Here is a 17275-nt window from a genome sequence, read left to right as displayed (position 1 = left end):
CCTGTGCCTCATTAAATATTCATCAATCAATCGATTCGTGCGAACGAAAACCTAAGGAGTTTATCTTGATTTCGCGAGATTTTGTAGATGTGTGATGAAGTTAGGAGTGGAGATAGAAAAGAGAGCAAGTGGCACTTAACTGAAAGCAAGACTATTTATGAGTAATATGAAGTGAAAACACCAGCTATGGGATTGACCGCGAACTTGTCTCAAGAACAAACGTATTCAATCAATCGGTCCATCATATCAATCAATCTTTAGTTCACTTTCACCTCAGATTACAGGTAACGGGGACAGATTAGAATAGTCTTGCCCGAAACAACAAAAAAAACAGCTACCCGCAAGCAGACTGCAGTGAAATCTAACCGCAAGCAAACTGGAGTTTAAAGCAACTACAAGAAAAGCGCGATCTTAGGGTGAAAGCTGACTCTAATCCTAACCCTAACGGGAAACGCTAATTCTAACACGTTTTTAAAACACTAACCCTTTTCTATAACCCTAACTCTAACCTCGAACCCTTACGCTAAGCCTAACCCTAAGGTTAGTGTTGGCGGCTTTACTCTAACAAAAACACCTAACCCTAACGTCAAACCTCAACCCTAACCCTTGGGTTTAGGGCTAAGCTTCTGCGTTAGGGCTAAGCTTCTGCGTTAGGGTTTGCTTTTGCGTTGGGGTTAGAGTTATAGGTTAAACCCTAAAACTTTCGCTGGTTTCATTGTTTTGACGAACAAAAGGTTTTCTTTGTTTTCCAATAAAGGAAATTAACGCCAAACTGGGGGTAACATTTCAAAATGATGGAAATTATCGCGACGTACCCAAAGAATAAAAACTTTTTGAGACAACAGTAACTTGATTAATTTAACACTAAGCGTATATATATATCTCAGAGAATTCGCAGAAACCTGGCTGCCAGGTTTTCGCTTGAACTCGGGCGCAGCCGGAGTTCAAGCCTAGCCAGCAACCTTAACTTGAGGGGGCTTAACGTCAACCATGGTATGGGGACCTTGCCCAGGCACTGGGCTATCTGCTGGTGTCCAGTTGGCGGGTAGCCGTCAAAAGCAGGGGGGAGGGGAGGGTGTCACTTTTGACCGCTGGGCCTAGCTTGGTTCCGGCCCCTTTGAGCAATTTTGTGTGAACTTGGAATGCACCTGTGAAGTCTGTGAATATTTTGAATGACACCGGTGCAGGCTTCCCTGTGTAGAAGGCACCCGGCCGGTGTTGCAGCTGCCAGCTGGGCTCCTGGGGTGACAACCTTCTAGCCTGGGGGGAGGGCTGGGGACTTGTACTAGCCCCGGGCTGTTTTGGGCCTTGGGCGCCAGGTTCTTGGAAAATCGAACAGATATATGACTGGATTTATGAAAACCAGGTTAGTGAAATTTTCACCGTTGTAAGCGCAAATCGCTGTAAACGCTATAAACAATTGAGGATAAAAATAAGCGAAAATAAGCCACGACGTTTCGAACTCATCTTGAGTTCATTATCAAGTAGATATGAGTAAAATAACGGTCAAGTTAAGTTTAAATGCAAATAGAGGTGATAGAGTATATTTGACCGCAAAACACTGCTTTTAAAATATTCTAATATACTCTATCACCTCTATTTGCATTTAAACTTAACTCGACCGTTATTTTACTCATATCTACTTGATAATGAACTCAAGATGAGTTCGAAGCGTCGTGGCTTATTTTCGCTTATTTTTATCCTCAATTGTATATCGAAATGTTCTCTCATTTACTAGGTGTATATTTGACAGAAGACAAGCAACGTCGTCCCATTAATATAAGTTTATAAAAATGATTAAAACAAAGATCGACAACTACCAGAGACATCTTCGCATTGCCAAAGAACTGGGTGACAGGGCTGGAGAAGGAGGTGCTTATGGCAATCTTGGCAATGCTTACCGGAGTCTGGGTGATTTTAAACAAGCCATAACGTACCACAACCAACATCTTAGCATTGCCAAAGAACTGGGTGACAGGGCTGGAGAAGGACGTGCTTATGGCAATCTTGGCAATGCTTTTGATAGCCTGGGTGATTTTAAACAAGCCATAACGTACCACAACCAACATCTTAGCATTGCCAAAGAACTGGGTGACAGGGCTGGAGAAGGAGGTGCTTATGGCAATCTTGGCAATGCTTACCAGAGTCTGGGTGATTTTAAACAAGCCATAACGTACCACAACCAACATCTTAGCATTGCCAAAGAACTGGGCGACAGGGCTGGAGAAGGAGCTGCTTATGGCAATCTTGGCAATGTTTACCAGAGTCTTGGTGATTTTAAACAAGCCATAACGTACCACAACCAAGATCTTAGCATTGCCAAAGAACTGGGTGACAGGGCTGGAGAAGGAGGTGCCTATGGCAATCTTGGCAATGCTTACCGGAGTCTGGGTGATTTTAAACAAGCCATAACGTACCACAACCAACATCTTAGCATTGCCAAAGAACTGGGTGACAGGGCTGGAGAAGGACGTGCTTATGGCAATCTTGGCAATGCTTACCGGAGTCTGGGTGATTTTAAACAAGCCATAACGTACCACAACCAACGTCTTAGCATTGCCAAAGAACTGGGTGACAGGGCTGGAGAAGGACGTGCTTATGGCAATCTTGGCAATGCTTACCAGAGTCTGGGTGATTTTAAACAAGCCATAACGTACCACAACCAACATCTTAGCATTGCCAAAGACCTGGGTGACAGGGCTGGAGAAGGAGGTGCTTATGGCAATCTTGGCAATGCTTTTGATAGCCTGGGTGATTTTAAACAAGCCATAACGTACCACAACCAACATCTTAGCATTGCCAAAGAACTGGGTGACAGGGCTGGAGAAGGAGGTGCTTATGGCAATCTTGGCAATGCTTACCGGAGTCTGGGTGATTTTAAACAAGCCATAACGTACCACAACCAAGATCTTTGCATTGCCAAAGAACTGGGTGACAGGGCTGGAGAAGGACGTGCTTATGGCAATCTTGGCAATGCTTTTGATAGTCTGGGTGATTTTAAACAAGCCATAACGTACCACAACCGAGCTCTTAGCATTGCCAAAGAACTGGGTGACAGGGCTGGAGAAGGACGTGCTTATGGAAATCTTGGCAATGCTTTTGATAGTCTGGGTGATTTTAAACAAGCCATAACGTACCACAACCAACATCTTAGCATTGCCAAAGAACTGGGTGACAGGGCTGGAGAAGGAGGTGCTTATGGCAATCTTGGCAATGCTTTTTATAGTCTGGGTGATTTTAAACAAGCCATAACGTACCACAACCAACATCTTAGCATTGCCAAAGAACTGGGTGACAGGGCTGGAGAAGGAGGTGCTTATGGCAATCTTGGCAATGCTTTTTATAGTCTGGGTGATTTTAAACAAGCCATAACGTACCACAACCAACATCTTAGCATTGCCAAAGAACTGGGTGACAGGGCTGGAGAAGGACGTGCTTATGGCAATCTTGGCAATGCTTTTGATAGTCTGGGTGATTTCAAACAAGCCATAACGTACCACAACCAACGTCTTAGCATTGCCAAAGAACTGGGTGACAGGGCTGGAGAAGGAGGTGCTTATGGCAATCTTGGTAATGCTTACCGGAGTCTGGGTGATTTTAAACAAGCCATAACGTACCACAACCAACGTCTTAGCATCGCCAAAGACCTGGGTGACAGGGCTGGAGAAGGAGGTACTTATGGCAATCTTGGCAATGCTTTTCATAGTCTGGGTGATTTTAAACAAGCCATAACGTACCACAACCAACATCTTAGCATCGCCAAAGACCTGGGTGACAGGGTTGGAGAAGGAAGTGCTTATGGCAATCTTGGTAATGGTTACCAGAGTCTGGGTTATTTTAAACAAGCCATAACGTACCACAACCAACATCTTAGCATTGCCAAAGAACTGGGTGACAGGGCTAGAGAAGGAGCCGCATGTTATTCTCTGGGAGGTGTCTTTGAATTCTCGGGTGCTTGGCATGAAGCCCTTGATTATTATCGATCCAGTGTAAGAGTGTACAATGCTGTGAGAGCTCTTTTGAAGTCCGAGGATGTATTGAAAATATCCTACCGTCAGGTGTGTCAACATGCTTACACCGCTCTTTGGAGAACTCTAGTGAGGCTTCAAAAGACTGACGAAGCTTTACTTGTTGCTGAACAAGGACGAGCCCAGGCGTTAATGGATGTTATGAAATTACAATATGACATTGAACCGGTAGCGTCTGGGTCTTCTGAACCTAGGGTAATGATCCTAGACATACTAAGTGATATATCTACCCAAACAGTTTTTGTAGCACTTACAAGCACCAACATCCATTTATGGGTACTCTGCAAAGATAGAAATGTTCACTTTAGACAAAAAGAAGTAGCAGGTGAAGATGCCGTTACTTTCTTGCAGTCTGCAAGGAAAGATGTTTTCAAAGAAAACAAAATTGACGGTAGAGTTACCTGTGAAAATCGCTCACTGGATAAGCTAAGAAAGAAACTGCCGCCTAGTGAAGAAATATTTCAGGAAACTGTTAAGACATTGCCTAGCAAAAACAATTCCTTGCGCCTCTTTCACGATTGTATTATTGGCCCTATTGCAGACTTGCTTCAAGGTGACGAATTAATCATTGTCCCAGATGGTCCATTGTGCTTGGCTCCTTATCCTGCATTTTTAGATGATCAATTCAAGTATCTAAGTGAATCTGTTAGGATACGCATTCTTCCATCATTGACGAGTTTACAACTGATCACAAATTCTGCTAAGGACTATCACAGAAGGAGTGGAGTCTTGCTCGTGGGTGATCCATGTGTAAAGGAAGTTACAAATGAGCTGGGTAAGTCCATTTTATTGCCCTTGCCATACGCCAGAAAAGAAGTAGAGATGATAGGAAACATGTTAGGTATCCCACCGCTCACTGGAAGAGAAGCTACGAAAGACGAGGTGCTGAGACGAATGAGTTCCGTTGCCTTGGTTCACATTGCAGCACATGGCGATATGGAAGCTGGTGAAATTGTTTTGGCTCCGAACCCCGCACGGTCATCTAAAATCCCTGAAGAGAAAGATTTCGTGTTGAAAATGGCTGACGTGCAAGCGGTGAAGCTGCATGCAAGGCTCGTTGTGCTAAGTTGCTGTCACAGTGCTCAAGGGAACGTCACGCCTGAGGGTGTGGTCGGTATTGCAAGGGCTTTCCTGGGTGCTGGTGCTCGATCCATTTTGGTGTCACTCTGGGCAATTGATGACGAGGCCACTATGGAGTTCATGAAGTGTTTCTATAAACATCTTGTTCGTGGATGTATCACCAGTGTAGCACTTAACAGTGCTATGAAATTCCTGAGAGAGTCAGAGAAGTTTGGTGCCGTAAAGTACTGGGCTCCATTTGTACTTATCGGCGATGACGTCACGATAGAATTTGGAGAAAACCAGTAAAAGCATCGTGAGTAGCACTTTTTTATAAACTGACAACAGCTTTAAAATTATTTGCTGTTTATTTCTGAATTGTACATTTATTCCTTAGTGTGTGAAGTTTCGCCCTTTAACACATTTTTCGACAGCTTTTAATAGTTGGTTTTATTACGTGCGGAATATCAAAAATAAATAAGTTCAAAATGAAAGAGCTTGTTTCCCTGGATTCTATATGGTGAATAACTCGAACAATTTGTATATTTTTTTTGAATACATTTTTATATAAACCTTCACGCTTTCAATCTATAAAGTAAAGTAGGTTTGGACCTAAGTTGCTTAGTAGTAGCCTGTGAACGCAGACGTATTTCCGGCTGTCGTTTCTTTTCGCCGAAAATATTTTTCGGTGGAGAGAAACGACAGCCGGAAATACGTCTGCGTTCGCAGGCTACTTAGTAGAGGTGCACTGGCAAATGTCAGGAGAGTTTGTCAAGTAAAGTTTTATCCACTAACCTTGCCGTTTAACTACGTTTAACAACAGCACGAATTTTGAACGTTTGGCAGTGCTTATCATTTTTTGTTACGTTAAGCGCAATGACTATGACTCAAAATGGCCTGCGATTTACCTCTGACAAATATTCTGCAACACTCGAAACGACTTCGCCGAGGTACGGACGTGTCACAGAGTGAAAATTAAAACAGAGTTTTTGGCCACAAGTATGTTATCTCTAATAGATGGTTTTCTCTTGCAGAAGCTGTATAACCAAGTACAGAGAAACTACTCGTCGAGTATTTAACAGACTTTTTTATATCCTTTTTACAGCGTGCTTAATTTCCTTGTAGCTTTTTTTTGCTGCGATACTACAAAACAACCAAAACCGCGTCGTCAGTATATGTACACAGAACACGTAGTTAGTTTTGTTGAGTACAAATAGTAAATGGACGTTTTCTTTTCCACTTCACAATGAATTCTTCTTCAGTGTGATTTTCAAGAGCAGTAAGAAAGAGACAAAACGCGAGTCAAGCTATAAAGACGGTACAAGTAGATATGAAGGTTAAGTTACTCTGAGAAGCGTAAAGAGCTGTAAATGCCGCCGATTATAAGTTTCATAACCTCTTTTAAAAACTTCTGGAGTTATTTTGTATATAGCAGGATGCCTTCTCTACGCAAAGTCGTATGCTAATGAGGTAAAATGTAAACAATGACGTCACCAAAGATCGCCCATATCGTTTATTAATAATAGGTTTCTTTCTTGTACAATTTTTATGGAATAGAATAGAAAAGAATAGAAACTTTATTGAAATAAATACATTAGTTAAAAAGACAATTGGTTAATAGGTAGTTGATTAGTGTTTTTGATGTGGACCCCTTAAATTCAATTGACAACCCTGGCGTTTATTAGATCATTCACGCCCCATTTAGACAGCTGGTATGTTGGAGGATTACACTCCAATGCAAGGAAAGGTGCTATTTATTTCATTACCCACCAATTAAATTTTACAGTACACTTAATCGGAGTAAAAATTAAAAAAAATAGTAATAATCACGGCATAAATGCAAGTGAAATAAATGCACGTTGATCGGTTAATTGACATTTTTTAACACGGTGATTTGATTAAAAAGTTAGGCCTGAAAAAGTGACTTTTTTTCGTTTCTTTTGACAGTTTTTAAAACCATCTCTAAAATCGGGCCAAAGATATCAAACTGGATGGGGTATATTGTCTGCTACCCAGCGACCGATTCTGTACCACGTGATATGTTTTGTCCAATGAGAGTGCAAGGATATTAATTGGTGGGTTATATCTTTTTATCAGTAGTATCTTGAAAAGCCAATAAAGCTACGGATCTTGATATCTTCTGTTTCTCCAAAATCGACATCATCATCATCATTGTTACAGGGACGGCGGAGCAATTTTCCAAGTGGGGGGGGGGGCCGACTAGTGACTTGAAGTGGGGGGGCTGAAAAGACTATTCTCTTAGTTAGTCTTTATTTTTTCGGAAATTCTGGGGGGGGGGGCTAAAGCCCCCCCAGCCCCCCGGCTCCGCCGTCCCTGTGTTATCAGGGTGGAAGTTTGCAAGACATGAACTAGAATCTCGGGCTCTTTAAGGGGAGCAGTTAGTACTACCTATTAATCACTTTTCTTAACAACCTACTAATTTACACTTTATCTCTTATTTTATCATTTTCTAATAAATCTCTGAAGTTTGGGAAACAACTTCAAAGCATTTTTTGTTGTTTCTTCATAAACAGTCTGCACAGGAATTCCTTTGATTCTTGAAATTGCCTCACAGGAGATGTGGATGTTCTTGGGCTCATTTCTTGTCTAACAAAAAAAAAATAATTTTAATTCAATTTTTAACATTTTGAACACAAAATAACCTTGCTAATTGCTGTAAACATTTTGTTTATGCCAGTTCTAATATGAAAAATCAAGACAAAATCCCACAGCTGATGAATATCTTTGTTCTTATAATCCATTTGCTTGACAATGTATTAAAGAGACCCTAAATAGACCATTATTAAAGGGAAAAATTAGATGCAAAATTATTTCACAGCCCTAATTTTCAATTCCAACTACCCATACAGGGGAGGATCCAGGATTTTTCAAAGGGGGGTGGCTGTTTACCAATATTTTTGTTTACTATCTTGTTTAAGTCCCAAGTTTTTTATAGGGGTGGAGGGAGGGGATATCAGGCTTTTAGACAGGATTTTGAAAGTGAGAGTCCAAATTATTTCGGGCCTAAGACCCATATTTCATGGCCGTAGACTCCTTCCCACTAGGGTGGTCTGGGGGCATGCCCCGTCAGAAAATTTTGAAAAGTTAAAGCCTCTTAGACATGATTTTCGCGATTCTAATAAGGAAGGTGGATGTTAACAAATATGTAAAATTTACTTTAGCTAAAAATATTAACACTTTCTTCACCTTACCCAGTGTCATTGTCCTTATTTTCTTTTTTTATGTGTTTATTTTCATTTTTCTGGTGGATCAAGGGGGTGGCTAGCCACCCAATCCACCCCCCTGGATCCGCCCCTGCCATAATCTAATACTTTGCCTTTAAAAGAAGAATTAACTTTTATGTTTGGCTAAGAACATTTACTGTAATACTCTACCTATATCTGACTGCTATCCTTTACACTGTCTACTAACACAAGTAATCCTGACCACTAACTCTGTTAAAAAGGATCCCCTATACTTTCTACAAAACACTTAGATTGGGGGTAACTTATACACCATGATAGATGATTGAATCTTTTTAACGTATTCCTCATTCCTTACTTTAAGATCCACGTGAGTACAATTTTTGACTGAATGAAATGCGATTTACTGAATTATTTTAACACATGAATTAATTTCTCACAAGCATCCCCGTCATACCATATATGGAATTCTCCAATACCTGTTTTACAGCAGCCAAGGCTGGTGAATCCGTTTCCAGAAGAAGATTTGAGAGAGGCACATTTTTCACAAGCTTCTCTTTCTAACAACAAAGCACAAAAACATTACCAAAGAACACCCACAGCCCATGCAGTCATGTTCTACCAGATCCTCCTACCCTGCGCATTCCTGATCATATTCTGTTACACCTGCCCAACCTTGAATGGGTCACAAAAGTGTATCCCACCTGCCTCTTATTGTGTCATCGTATAGCAATCTACCCTTCCACCCTCTCTAGATTGGGTACCAGTATAGTATCTTGCTTATTCACCCTTGATCATGTTCTCATAGAGCACTTTCCCCACCCTTCTAAAAATGGGTTCAGGGTGTTCATTAGGCATTGGAGATCGGAGAATTCTCCTTCTACTACATAGAATTCTCCGGCTAAATTTCAAAGGCCTGCAACTATTTTTTTTATAAAGATGTGGACCTTTAAAAATCATTAGATCCAGTTACTTAACACTATTCTCTTGCTATTACAATTCTTAATGAAAACCGTGTGGGTTACTGGTAATTATTTTCTTTACCTGTGGTGAGCGAGCTATGGATGGTGGAATGGAGAAATAATATCCTTGTTGAACTCCCTTCAGAGCGTTGGAAGGTTTTCCATCAAATGCATGTAGCAGAACATTCTTGGCTCCTTACAATGAAACGATATTGTTAAATTGAATTAATTACAAAGATTAGGATTTTCTCAAAAAAAAAATCGGTCATGCAATAGGCCAAGGCTACATCTTATTATGTGTATTATTTTTGCACCAAAATAAGATATCTGACTCTGAATATAAATTTAGTATTATCATTTTAACAAATTTTTAAAAGATCTGTAAGGTTTTGACCCCTTTACTAAAGATCATTTGGTTGGCAGTTTCAAATGCTACTTCACTATGCTCAGAGAAATTTCATCACAATTTGTCCTCAAAAACATGTAAGTAATTCAGCAGCCTTCCTCTCAAGCAACATGGCTACAATATGAAATGTTTTCACAAGAATTTGGGACAGGAAAGGGATATGATATTCTGTTCTAAAGCATAACCGCTCAGATTCTAGTTGAATGCTTTCATCAACAACAATTTAATTCTACTGTAAGTTAACTAGATATGACGTACCATGTTCTTGTAGCATTTCAATCACATGTCTCCCTGCTGATCGGGAATGGACATTTCTATAAACAACAAGATACCAGACTAAACTTATAAAATATGTTTTCATAGTACAGTCAAACCTCTTTAAAACATTTCGTTGACCCCCAGTCGATTGGACCACCAGGATGGACAACCAAAATGGACTATCTTAATGGACTGTCAAATGAACTAAATGTACCTATATGGACTACCCAGGGGGGTACTCCGGCTTGTAAATGACGGGGTTGATCGAAGGAATTTTTTGGGTTTGAAATTTTCGATTCTGGGATTATTTTGGGTTGAAAAATTTGGCAAGTATTTTTTGGGGTGACTTGATTTAAATAGGGGATTTTTGGGGTATTAAAAAGGAACTAAAGTGCTTTGGAGCGGCCTTGGCATATTTATGGTATGATGAATAAACAAACACGAGCGCTATTGCCCCTTCTGGCAAATTAGGGGTAATTGAACAAGGAATTTTTTGGGGGGTTATTTTTGGTCCAGGGATTTTTTTGGGTAATGTCAAAAGACTTTAGGATTTTTTGGGGTCTTGAGTTTTGCCTCCATTCGATCATCCCCGTCATTTACAAGCTGAAGTACCCCCCCCCCCCCTGGGATGGACTACCTAATAAACTACCCTGAAAAAAAAAAAAAAAGAAATACAACCTCTTGGTTGTTTGTTTTGATCGATTCACCATGATCTGCCATCTTGTTTTCATTTCATGTTTACTACCGCTGCTCAATTGAATTCTTAACACATTTACTAAAATGTTTCACTAAACAAGAGGTTATTTACAATTTCCAACATCTGGAGAAAACATAAGTAAAAAGTTCTTGGCTCAAATATTATTTGATAATTTGCAAATGATGTACCCACATACAAAGGAAGATCAAGTTCTTGGGCGAGTTTTATCTGCAACAAAAACAATTCAATTTTACCGTATAAAATACTCTTGAATAAGCTAGTATGGTGCAAGTGGGTTTTTCATCTGACAATATTAATAGTTTTAAAACAAAAAAATGGACAAGCTGGGGCTGTATGACGATAACATGTTGCTAAATATGAAAAGATATCTTAACAGTGGAAGAGAATTCTTACCTGTCGACTGAACACCTCTCTCTGTACATCTTTATCTTCCTCTTTACTTATAAACCTCGGAGTAAAATCTAAGCCAACCTTTTATCAGATAAACAAATTAATACTGAAAAAAATAATGCAGATATAAACCCCACACAAGCAAACAGAAGTATACAAAAATAACTTGAAAGGTGCTACAAGTGCCGTTCACAAATTACATACAGTGGAATCTGGATTTCTTGAACTTCAAGAGAAACGAAAATTGGTTTGATAAACTGGGTGTAAAATTACAGTTTTAAATTAAGAGAAAGGAAATGATTTTTGGTTTGGAGTTAGCAGGAGAACAAAAAAATCATGGGCTGAGAAATCCAGATTCCATTGTTTTCCTTATTTAATTTTAATTAATTATACCCTCCAAAACAAAGTGATTTTCTGATAAGGATGATTAATTAAAAAGTGAAATTGTTTAATTGCTAAAATGCAAGAATACTTCCTCAAGGCATGTGACACTTTCTTACAAACTTACCTCTCCAATAGCCACCAGTTTTTCGTGATTCTCTCTGATAAACTCCTCAACACCATCAAGATCCTAGAAGAACAACAACATGGATTTAACAATGTCTTGACCACCATACCCCCCTCCTATACCCCCTCTCACCCGGCATGTCTCCCCTCAACGGGGCAGTATCACATGGAGTCCTCTACGTTCTTGTGTAAACTATGCTAAAACTATGAAGGTGCACTCAGTATTCAACAACCCAAAAGAAAGGCACCATTCACTCTCCAAGGTGTGAACAAACCAACATCGATGGTTTTAAGTGATTCTTTTCCAAGCAAAACTGTCAAACTTGAAAATGTTGACCCAACATTTTTAAATTTTTGGCCACTTCATTCCCACTGGCCCCTAGCCACATCACATTTAAACAATTTTCATGACAAGCACAGTTCGTTTTAGCAAGACCATGCAATATTAGTAGATTTCCACCCACCTTGTTTGAATTTTCAAGTTAGCACTAAATCTTAGTGAGACTGCCCCTTTAATATCATGGCTGTTCAACATACTTCTAGGGTGGCACTGCGATCAGGACACAGACTCTGTACTGGATGAATGCCGACACATGGAGCAATGAAATCTGGATACCTGAAATTCAAACACCTTGATATTACTGACATCAGAAATGGATAAGGATTTATTGTTATCAGTTGAGGCAAAATTATGTTTCAATTAAGGTATCAGTATACCTTAATTATCAACAACAGTTTAAATGAAATAAAAGCACATATAGGGGTGAACATTATAAGTTTGTTTACCAGCGGATTGCAACCGAATTAGCTAAAAATTGGCAGAAATGTTCCACGATCCCTCCTCTAAAAACAGTGTCGGGCTTTTTTTAGTTTAATTTGTTTCTGTTACAAAGTTATGGTCCTTTTTGTAGAACAATGCGTTAACAGTGGGAACATCAAACTTTAGGAGGGTGTTGAAAGAAAACTAAGCCATGTTTGTAAAATCGCCAACACCATTTTGGAGGGCAGTCTGTAAGAAAACATTAACAGTGTTAATCACGGGACTCCAATAATTCATGGACGGAAATGGACTCGCTAAAGGTGGAGCAGTGATTTTGGCTAATTCTTCCAATATTTCTTTAGCGCTGAATTGCTAGACATTTTAAATACATGGTCGTGTTCTACATTTATTTAGCTTTCAGAAAATGTATAGTTTGATGGGGTTTTCTCATAAAGCGCGCTTGTAAAAGCGCAAATTTCCAAACACAGTCAATCTACATATATATTGATACCTTAACACTAAAAAGTGCAATTTGCAGTTTCAGAAAATATCTATACCCACCCATAAAAGGTCATTGAAAATTCCAAGGGGGTGGGGGTCTCAAAAGCCAAAATATTTCAAGGAAAGTATGGGGTTTACTGGAATTCTCAGACAGGTGGGGGGATTAAAACCCAAAAACAACTTCTGTGGGAAGTGTATGGATATTTTTTGGAAAAACACAATTAAAATCAAAAAAGAACTATAAGGTAATACAGGCACATGCATTTGCTTACAACTCTAGATCTATAAGATAATAATTATTTCTTTCAAAACTAACAAAAATATAGAAGGGAGATTTCCATTGAGGCTTAAGTAAAGAAGAACACCTTCAAAACCTTTCATGAAGATCAAGCATTCCAGCAAACTCTGCCTTTAACTCTGTCACTCCAACAATGGCCCTCAATCCAACCTAAAATAAGCAATAACGTAGATGATTGAATGTACTTTTTGGCTATGGACAACAGAAATTCTATAGGCTTCAAAGTTCCAAGAATAGAGGAATAATAAATGGTTTGAACCCAGTAGTATCAGTAGTTTGTACAGTGTGTTCATCTGGGTGAGAGTAGTTCTGAAAAGAACTGTTGTTGGTGAATGACGTTTTGACAACTTGAGCAGAAGTCACCTTTAAAGTCAAGTGAAAAGTTTGTGTGTCAGTCAGTCATGTCATATGTCTGGTCTGTTAAAGCTGATTGGTCAGCCTAACCGTGATGTTATTACCTGTTTGAGGTCAGTTCATTGGTTTTCTTTACGTTGTGAATAAGTTGTTTGTAAGGTCAGGTATTTGTTGACATCAGTGTTGATGGGCAGTGTCCTAAGTTTGTGAAGCAGCTTTTTAGAGTCAGTTGTTTAACCTTTCTGTCATTAATCTTGTCCCTATCTTTAATGCTGGTCAGCAAATGTTTTGTAACGTTGTTATAGGTTTGTGAGTGGTGGTGGGGGGGGGGGGGGGGCACTCTCCTTTTTCAAAGGAGCAATCATCAAGCTTTCTCACACCAATGTATATACATATAGTTGCCATTGGGGTTTTTCAGGGCACAAGTTTCAAAGTCATGCCAAGGATGTTCATGCGTGTGTGGGGGAGGGGGAGGTTGGGGGGCGGTATACATAAGCAATTTTTGCTTTTTGACCTTGCACAGTTACCCAGACTCTCATGACTATCACTCCCTTTTTTCTTATAAGAAAAAGCATATAATACATCTTTTCTCCTTAATAATATTTTTGTACTTTTCCTTAGCAGACCTTAGCCACCGAAGAAAAAACATAGGCACGCTAAGCGTGCAGGAGTTATTTTTTCAATTTATGGGGTGGCTTGGGGTGAAACTGGGTTATTGTCCTGTTGGGATGGTTTATGCCATGGGTTGAGCTATTTGTGTATGGCGGCCCACGGAGTCACTTTTTTGCACAATATTTGCTTGCAAACAAAATACCTTTTACGTGCATTTTGATACATCAGAACTGTTTTATTTAATACGTAAATTTTCATCGTTTAATTGAAAAACAAAAACTAATTCAATTATCAAAATGTCACAAAATGGCACGTTCTTATTCTGTTTAAGCGGTTATTTTGTTGCTAGCTTTGTAGCAACCGTACATGTTACTTTTGTTTGTTACGGAATACTTTTGGCTTTTTGCTAATCACTGAAACATGATATTGTTGTTTTTCTCACTTTTGTAACATGAGACCTTTGTTTTTTAAAAACGAACGTAACACGATACCCTTGTTTTTCTCGAAAAAGCCACGTTTCCATATAGACATTGAACGAAAAGTACTATAATAAACGAAGTAATAAACGCATAAAATCAAAAACCACTTTCTTCGGGAAAGTTCTTTAAAGCGCAGTACACCTGGAGTATTTGTTTCCTGTCAGAACTGTTCAACAAAGATTTTCGTTCATTCACAACCTAAATTCTGTTCAACAAACAAGAACTAATTGAATTATCAAATTGTCACGGAATGGCACGCTCTTATTTTGTTTTTGCTATCGATCGTAGTTGCTTTTAACAGCAAAGTTAAAACTTGTACCGGTTCATTAAATGTTTGAACGAGATGTTTTACAGTTGATTTCAGTTTACTTTGGCCGCCCGCTTTGCGAAGTTTGTTGGGAAATTGGAAACTTTGTTATGAAGTTGCCAATTACGTTGCGAGTTTGCGAATCAAATTGCGAACTTCGATAAGTTCCCAACTTCGGCCCGACTGAACTTTCGAAGTTTTGGTAGTTGAGGGGAACAAGACATGTTGCTTGAAAGTCATGGCAATTTCTGAACTCGAAGATTTTAGAGCTTGTCAAGGAAAGTTGAAGTAGCTTGAAGTGCAAGACAACGTTTCGCATCAGTGATCACGCAAGTGCTTGCCGATAAATAAATTTTATGCAGGTAGAAATTTGGTCAAATTTCAACTTTTTTGTATGAAAACACATATTTAACGATTTCTGTGAGGCACAATCTTCACTGTCTTCAATTTCAAGTCTTCTGCGTTTGTAAACCGGATGTAACTGGATGGTTTACCCATATGTAAAATTGATTTTAATCGAAACCGACGCGACGCGACAACAAACTGTTTCCAACAGTTTAGCGTAGCAAAGCCCTTTTTGATAACATAACAATAGAAGGTTTTATTAATTTCGGGCCGAAGTTGGGAACTTTGTATCGAAGCTCACAATTTGATTGACAAACTCGCAACCTATTTGGCAACTTCATAACAAACTTTCCAATTTCCCAACGAACTTCGCAAAGCGGACGGCAAAAGTAATGACAACATTATTCTTCAAATCTGCTTTGTGCAAATGTTATATGTTATTTTTACTACGGTCAGGAAAGCTAGCCTCTCCAAACGTACGCTCGAATAAGACGAATAACAAGTTAGTGTTGGGCCTTTTGCTCACGGCGTGTGCGTTGTAAGCAGGCGAGCGTTACGAAAAACGTTTTTATCCAGGGTTAAATCACAACTCACCGATTCCGCCTCCTTCTAATCTAAAAACTTCGAACGAAATTGCTGACTACAACTGTGTCAGATTGCTTTCCCCTTTATAAACTACAATTTGATTGGTTCCGATAGTACCTGAAATCTGATTGGTGTGACAAACAAACATACTTCACCCACTGACTAACTGATTCACGGAACATCATGCCGACTAAAGAGCTATTTTTGAAAAAATAACTCAAAAACTAGTCTAAAAAAAAAACACATATTGCAAGTTCCTTTTCATACGACAACTGACTTACCTTTTTTGCCTCCTCAATCACCACATCAATATCCTTCAATTAAAAACAAAACCGTCTTATTCACCATCTCACTCTAACTCTATTTAACTCTACTATCACAACAATATGTGCCGGGCTACTAAGGCTCCATGTACATCAGTGTCATTAGTGTACATGTATGCCACAAATAAAATTATTCCTCGTTCTACAAAGCGTGTCACACGGCCCCATTCACTTGTTCTGTAAGATTTTACCTCGCTGAATTCTTTCGCTGATATATGTGCATGACAGTCGACAAAATATATCTTTACCGATTCACATTTTTCTTCGAAGCCGTCCGCCATGTTTAAATTATCCCATGAACCCTTGCAAAACACACGGATGTAGGGTTATCCCTCCACATGTATGCCACATGAGGCGTCTCATATATGACTGGAGAAGTCTCCGGATCTAAATTAGCCTGCGCCGCCGACGAAACTAAATCCTGACCGGGGTTAGGTTACGTCTGCGACGCAGGCTAGATCTAAATCGGAACTGGATGATCTTTTTTTTGCGAGTCTCGCTGTTTGCGTGAATAATGGACATTTAAACATGGACTCTCTTTCCAGACCAAAGACATGATTTTCACTTGCCCCTTTTTTTTCAGCCCCTGTAAACTGCCTACAGTGTTTCAGATGTTTGTAACGCACCAATATCCTGAATGGTCCAGTGAGTGTATTTAAATGCGCTACTGGCCAAAAGCAACATCGATGGTAATGGCATTTGACGAGGAAAAACATAGGCTAGGAACGATTTTTTTTACACTTTTGTACAAGTGAAAATCGGCATATACAGAAACTGCGGGGGAGGGGGGTAGTGCCCCACCTAAGTAGGGTGTGGCATGGTACTCGCTTGCACCCCTTTATTTTCGGTGACAACGAAAAACTACGCACAAAAATCCTTTGATATGTTTATTTTTGAATAAATATACATTTCACAGAAATAAGTACATTTATTGTTCATCACTGTACCCGAAAAGAAAATACATAATATTGGGGTAGTAAAATACATATATTGGGGTAAAAATTAGGCCCCTTTAAAAATCGCACTTTGTTCCATATCCACTGTCCAATAAAACGGTTGAACGTTCGCAAGCTGCCCAGGACACCATTTTGGGCAACTCGTTAGAGTAAATAAGACGATAAGCTAGAACTGCCAAACATTGAGAGATGCAGACTATTTTTTATTTTAATGTTGGCGTTAA

At 39.4% G+C, this 17275-nt stretch overlaps 2 protein-coding genes and 1 long non-coding RNA gene across 3 annotated transcripts in view; 1 reads left to right on the top strand and 2 right to left on the bottom strand.

Moving 5' to 3' along the window:
- LOC144636241 (uncharacterized) overlaps window positions 1-6257 on the top strand; it is a 79877-nt gene extending 73620 nt beyond the window's left edge. The window contains exons 5-7 of the mRNA XM_078495400.1: window positions 1873-3552; window positions 3913-5403; window positions 6122-6257. Coding sequence (XP_078351526.1) covers window positions 1873-3552; window positions 3913-5396 — 3164 coding nt within the window. The 3' untranslated portion in view covers window positions 5397-5403; window positions 6122-6257. The remainder of the gene's footprint in view (window positions 1-1872; window positions 3553-3912; window positions 5404-6121) is intronic.
- LOC144636635 (uncharacterized) lies at window positions 242-617 on the bottom strand. Its single transcript, XR_013567587.1, has 2 exons — window positions 575-617; window positions 242-435 (listed from the first exon to the last, which is right to left on the bottom strand). It is a non-coding gene; the product is annotated as an uncharacterized LOC144636635 (long non-coding RNA).
- A 1173-nt stretch (window positions 6258-7430) lies between the features above and the next one.
- On the bottom strand, window positions 7431-16384 carry LOC144636484 (deoxyribonuclease TATDN3-like). The gene is made up of 11 exons (XM_078495702.1): window positions 16287-16384; window positions 16054-16086; window positions 13167-13240; window positions 12069-12147; window positions 11533-11595; window positions 11028-11105; window positions 10810-10841; window positions 9917-9972; window positions 9335-9447; window positions 8770-8850; window positions 7431-7694 (listed from the first exon to the last, which is right to left on the bottom strand). The coding sequence occupies exons 1-11, from the start codon at window positions 16374-16376 to the stop codon at window positions 7551-7553; spliced, it is 843 nt and encodes a 280-aa protein (XP_078351828.1). The 5' UTR covers window positions 16377-16384; the 3' UTR covers window positions 7431-7550.
- Between the last annotated feature and the right edge of the window lie 891 nt (window positions 16385-17275).

Source organism: Oculina patagonica, chromosome 13 (genome assembly GCF_052425735.1).
Source record: "Oculina patagonica isolate OP01 chromosome 13, crgOcupat, whole genome shotgun sequence".
Classification (NCBI taxonomy): Eukaryota; Metazoa; Cnidaria; class Anthozoa; order Scleractinia; family Oculinidae; genus Oculina; species Oculina patagonica.
This window is presented reverse-complemented; position numbering and strand designations above follow the sequence as displayed.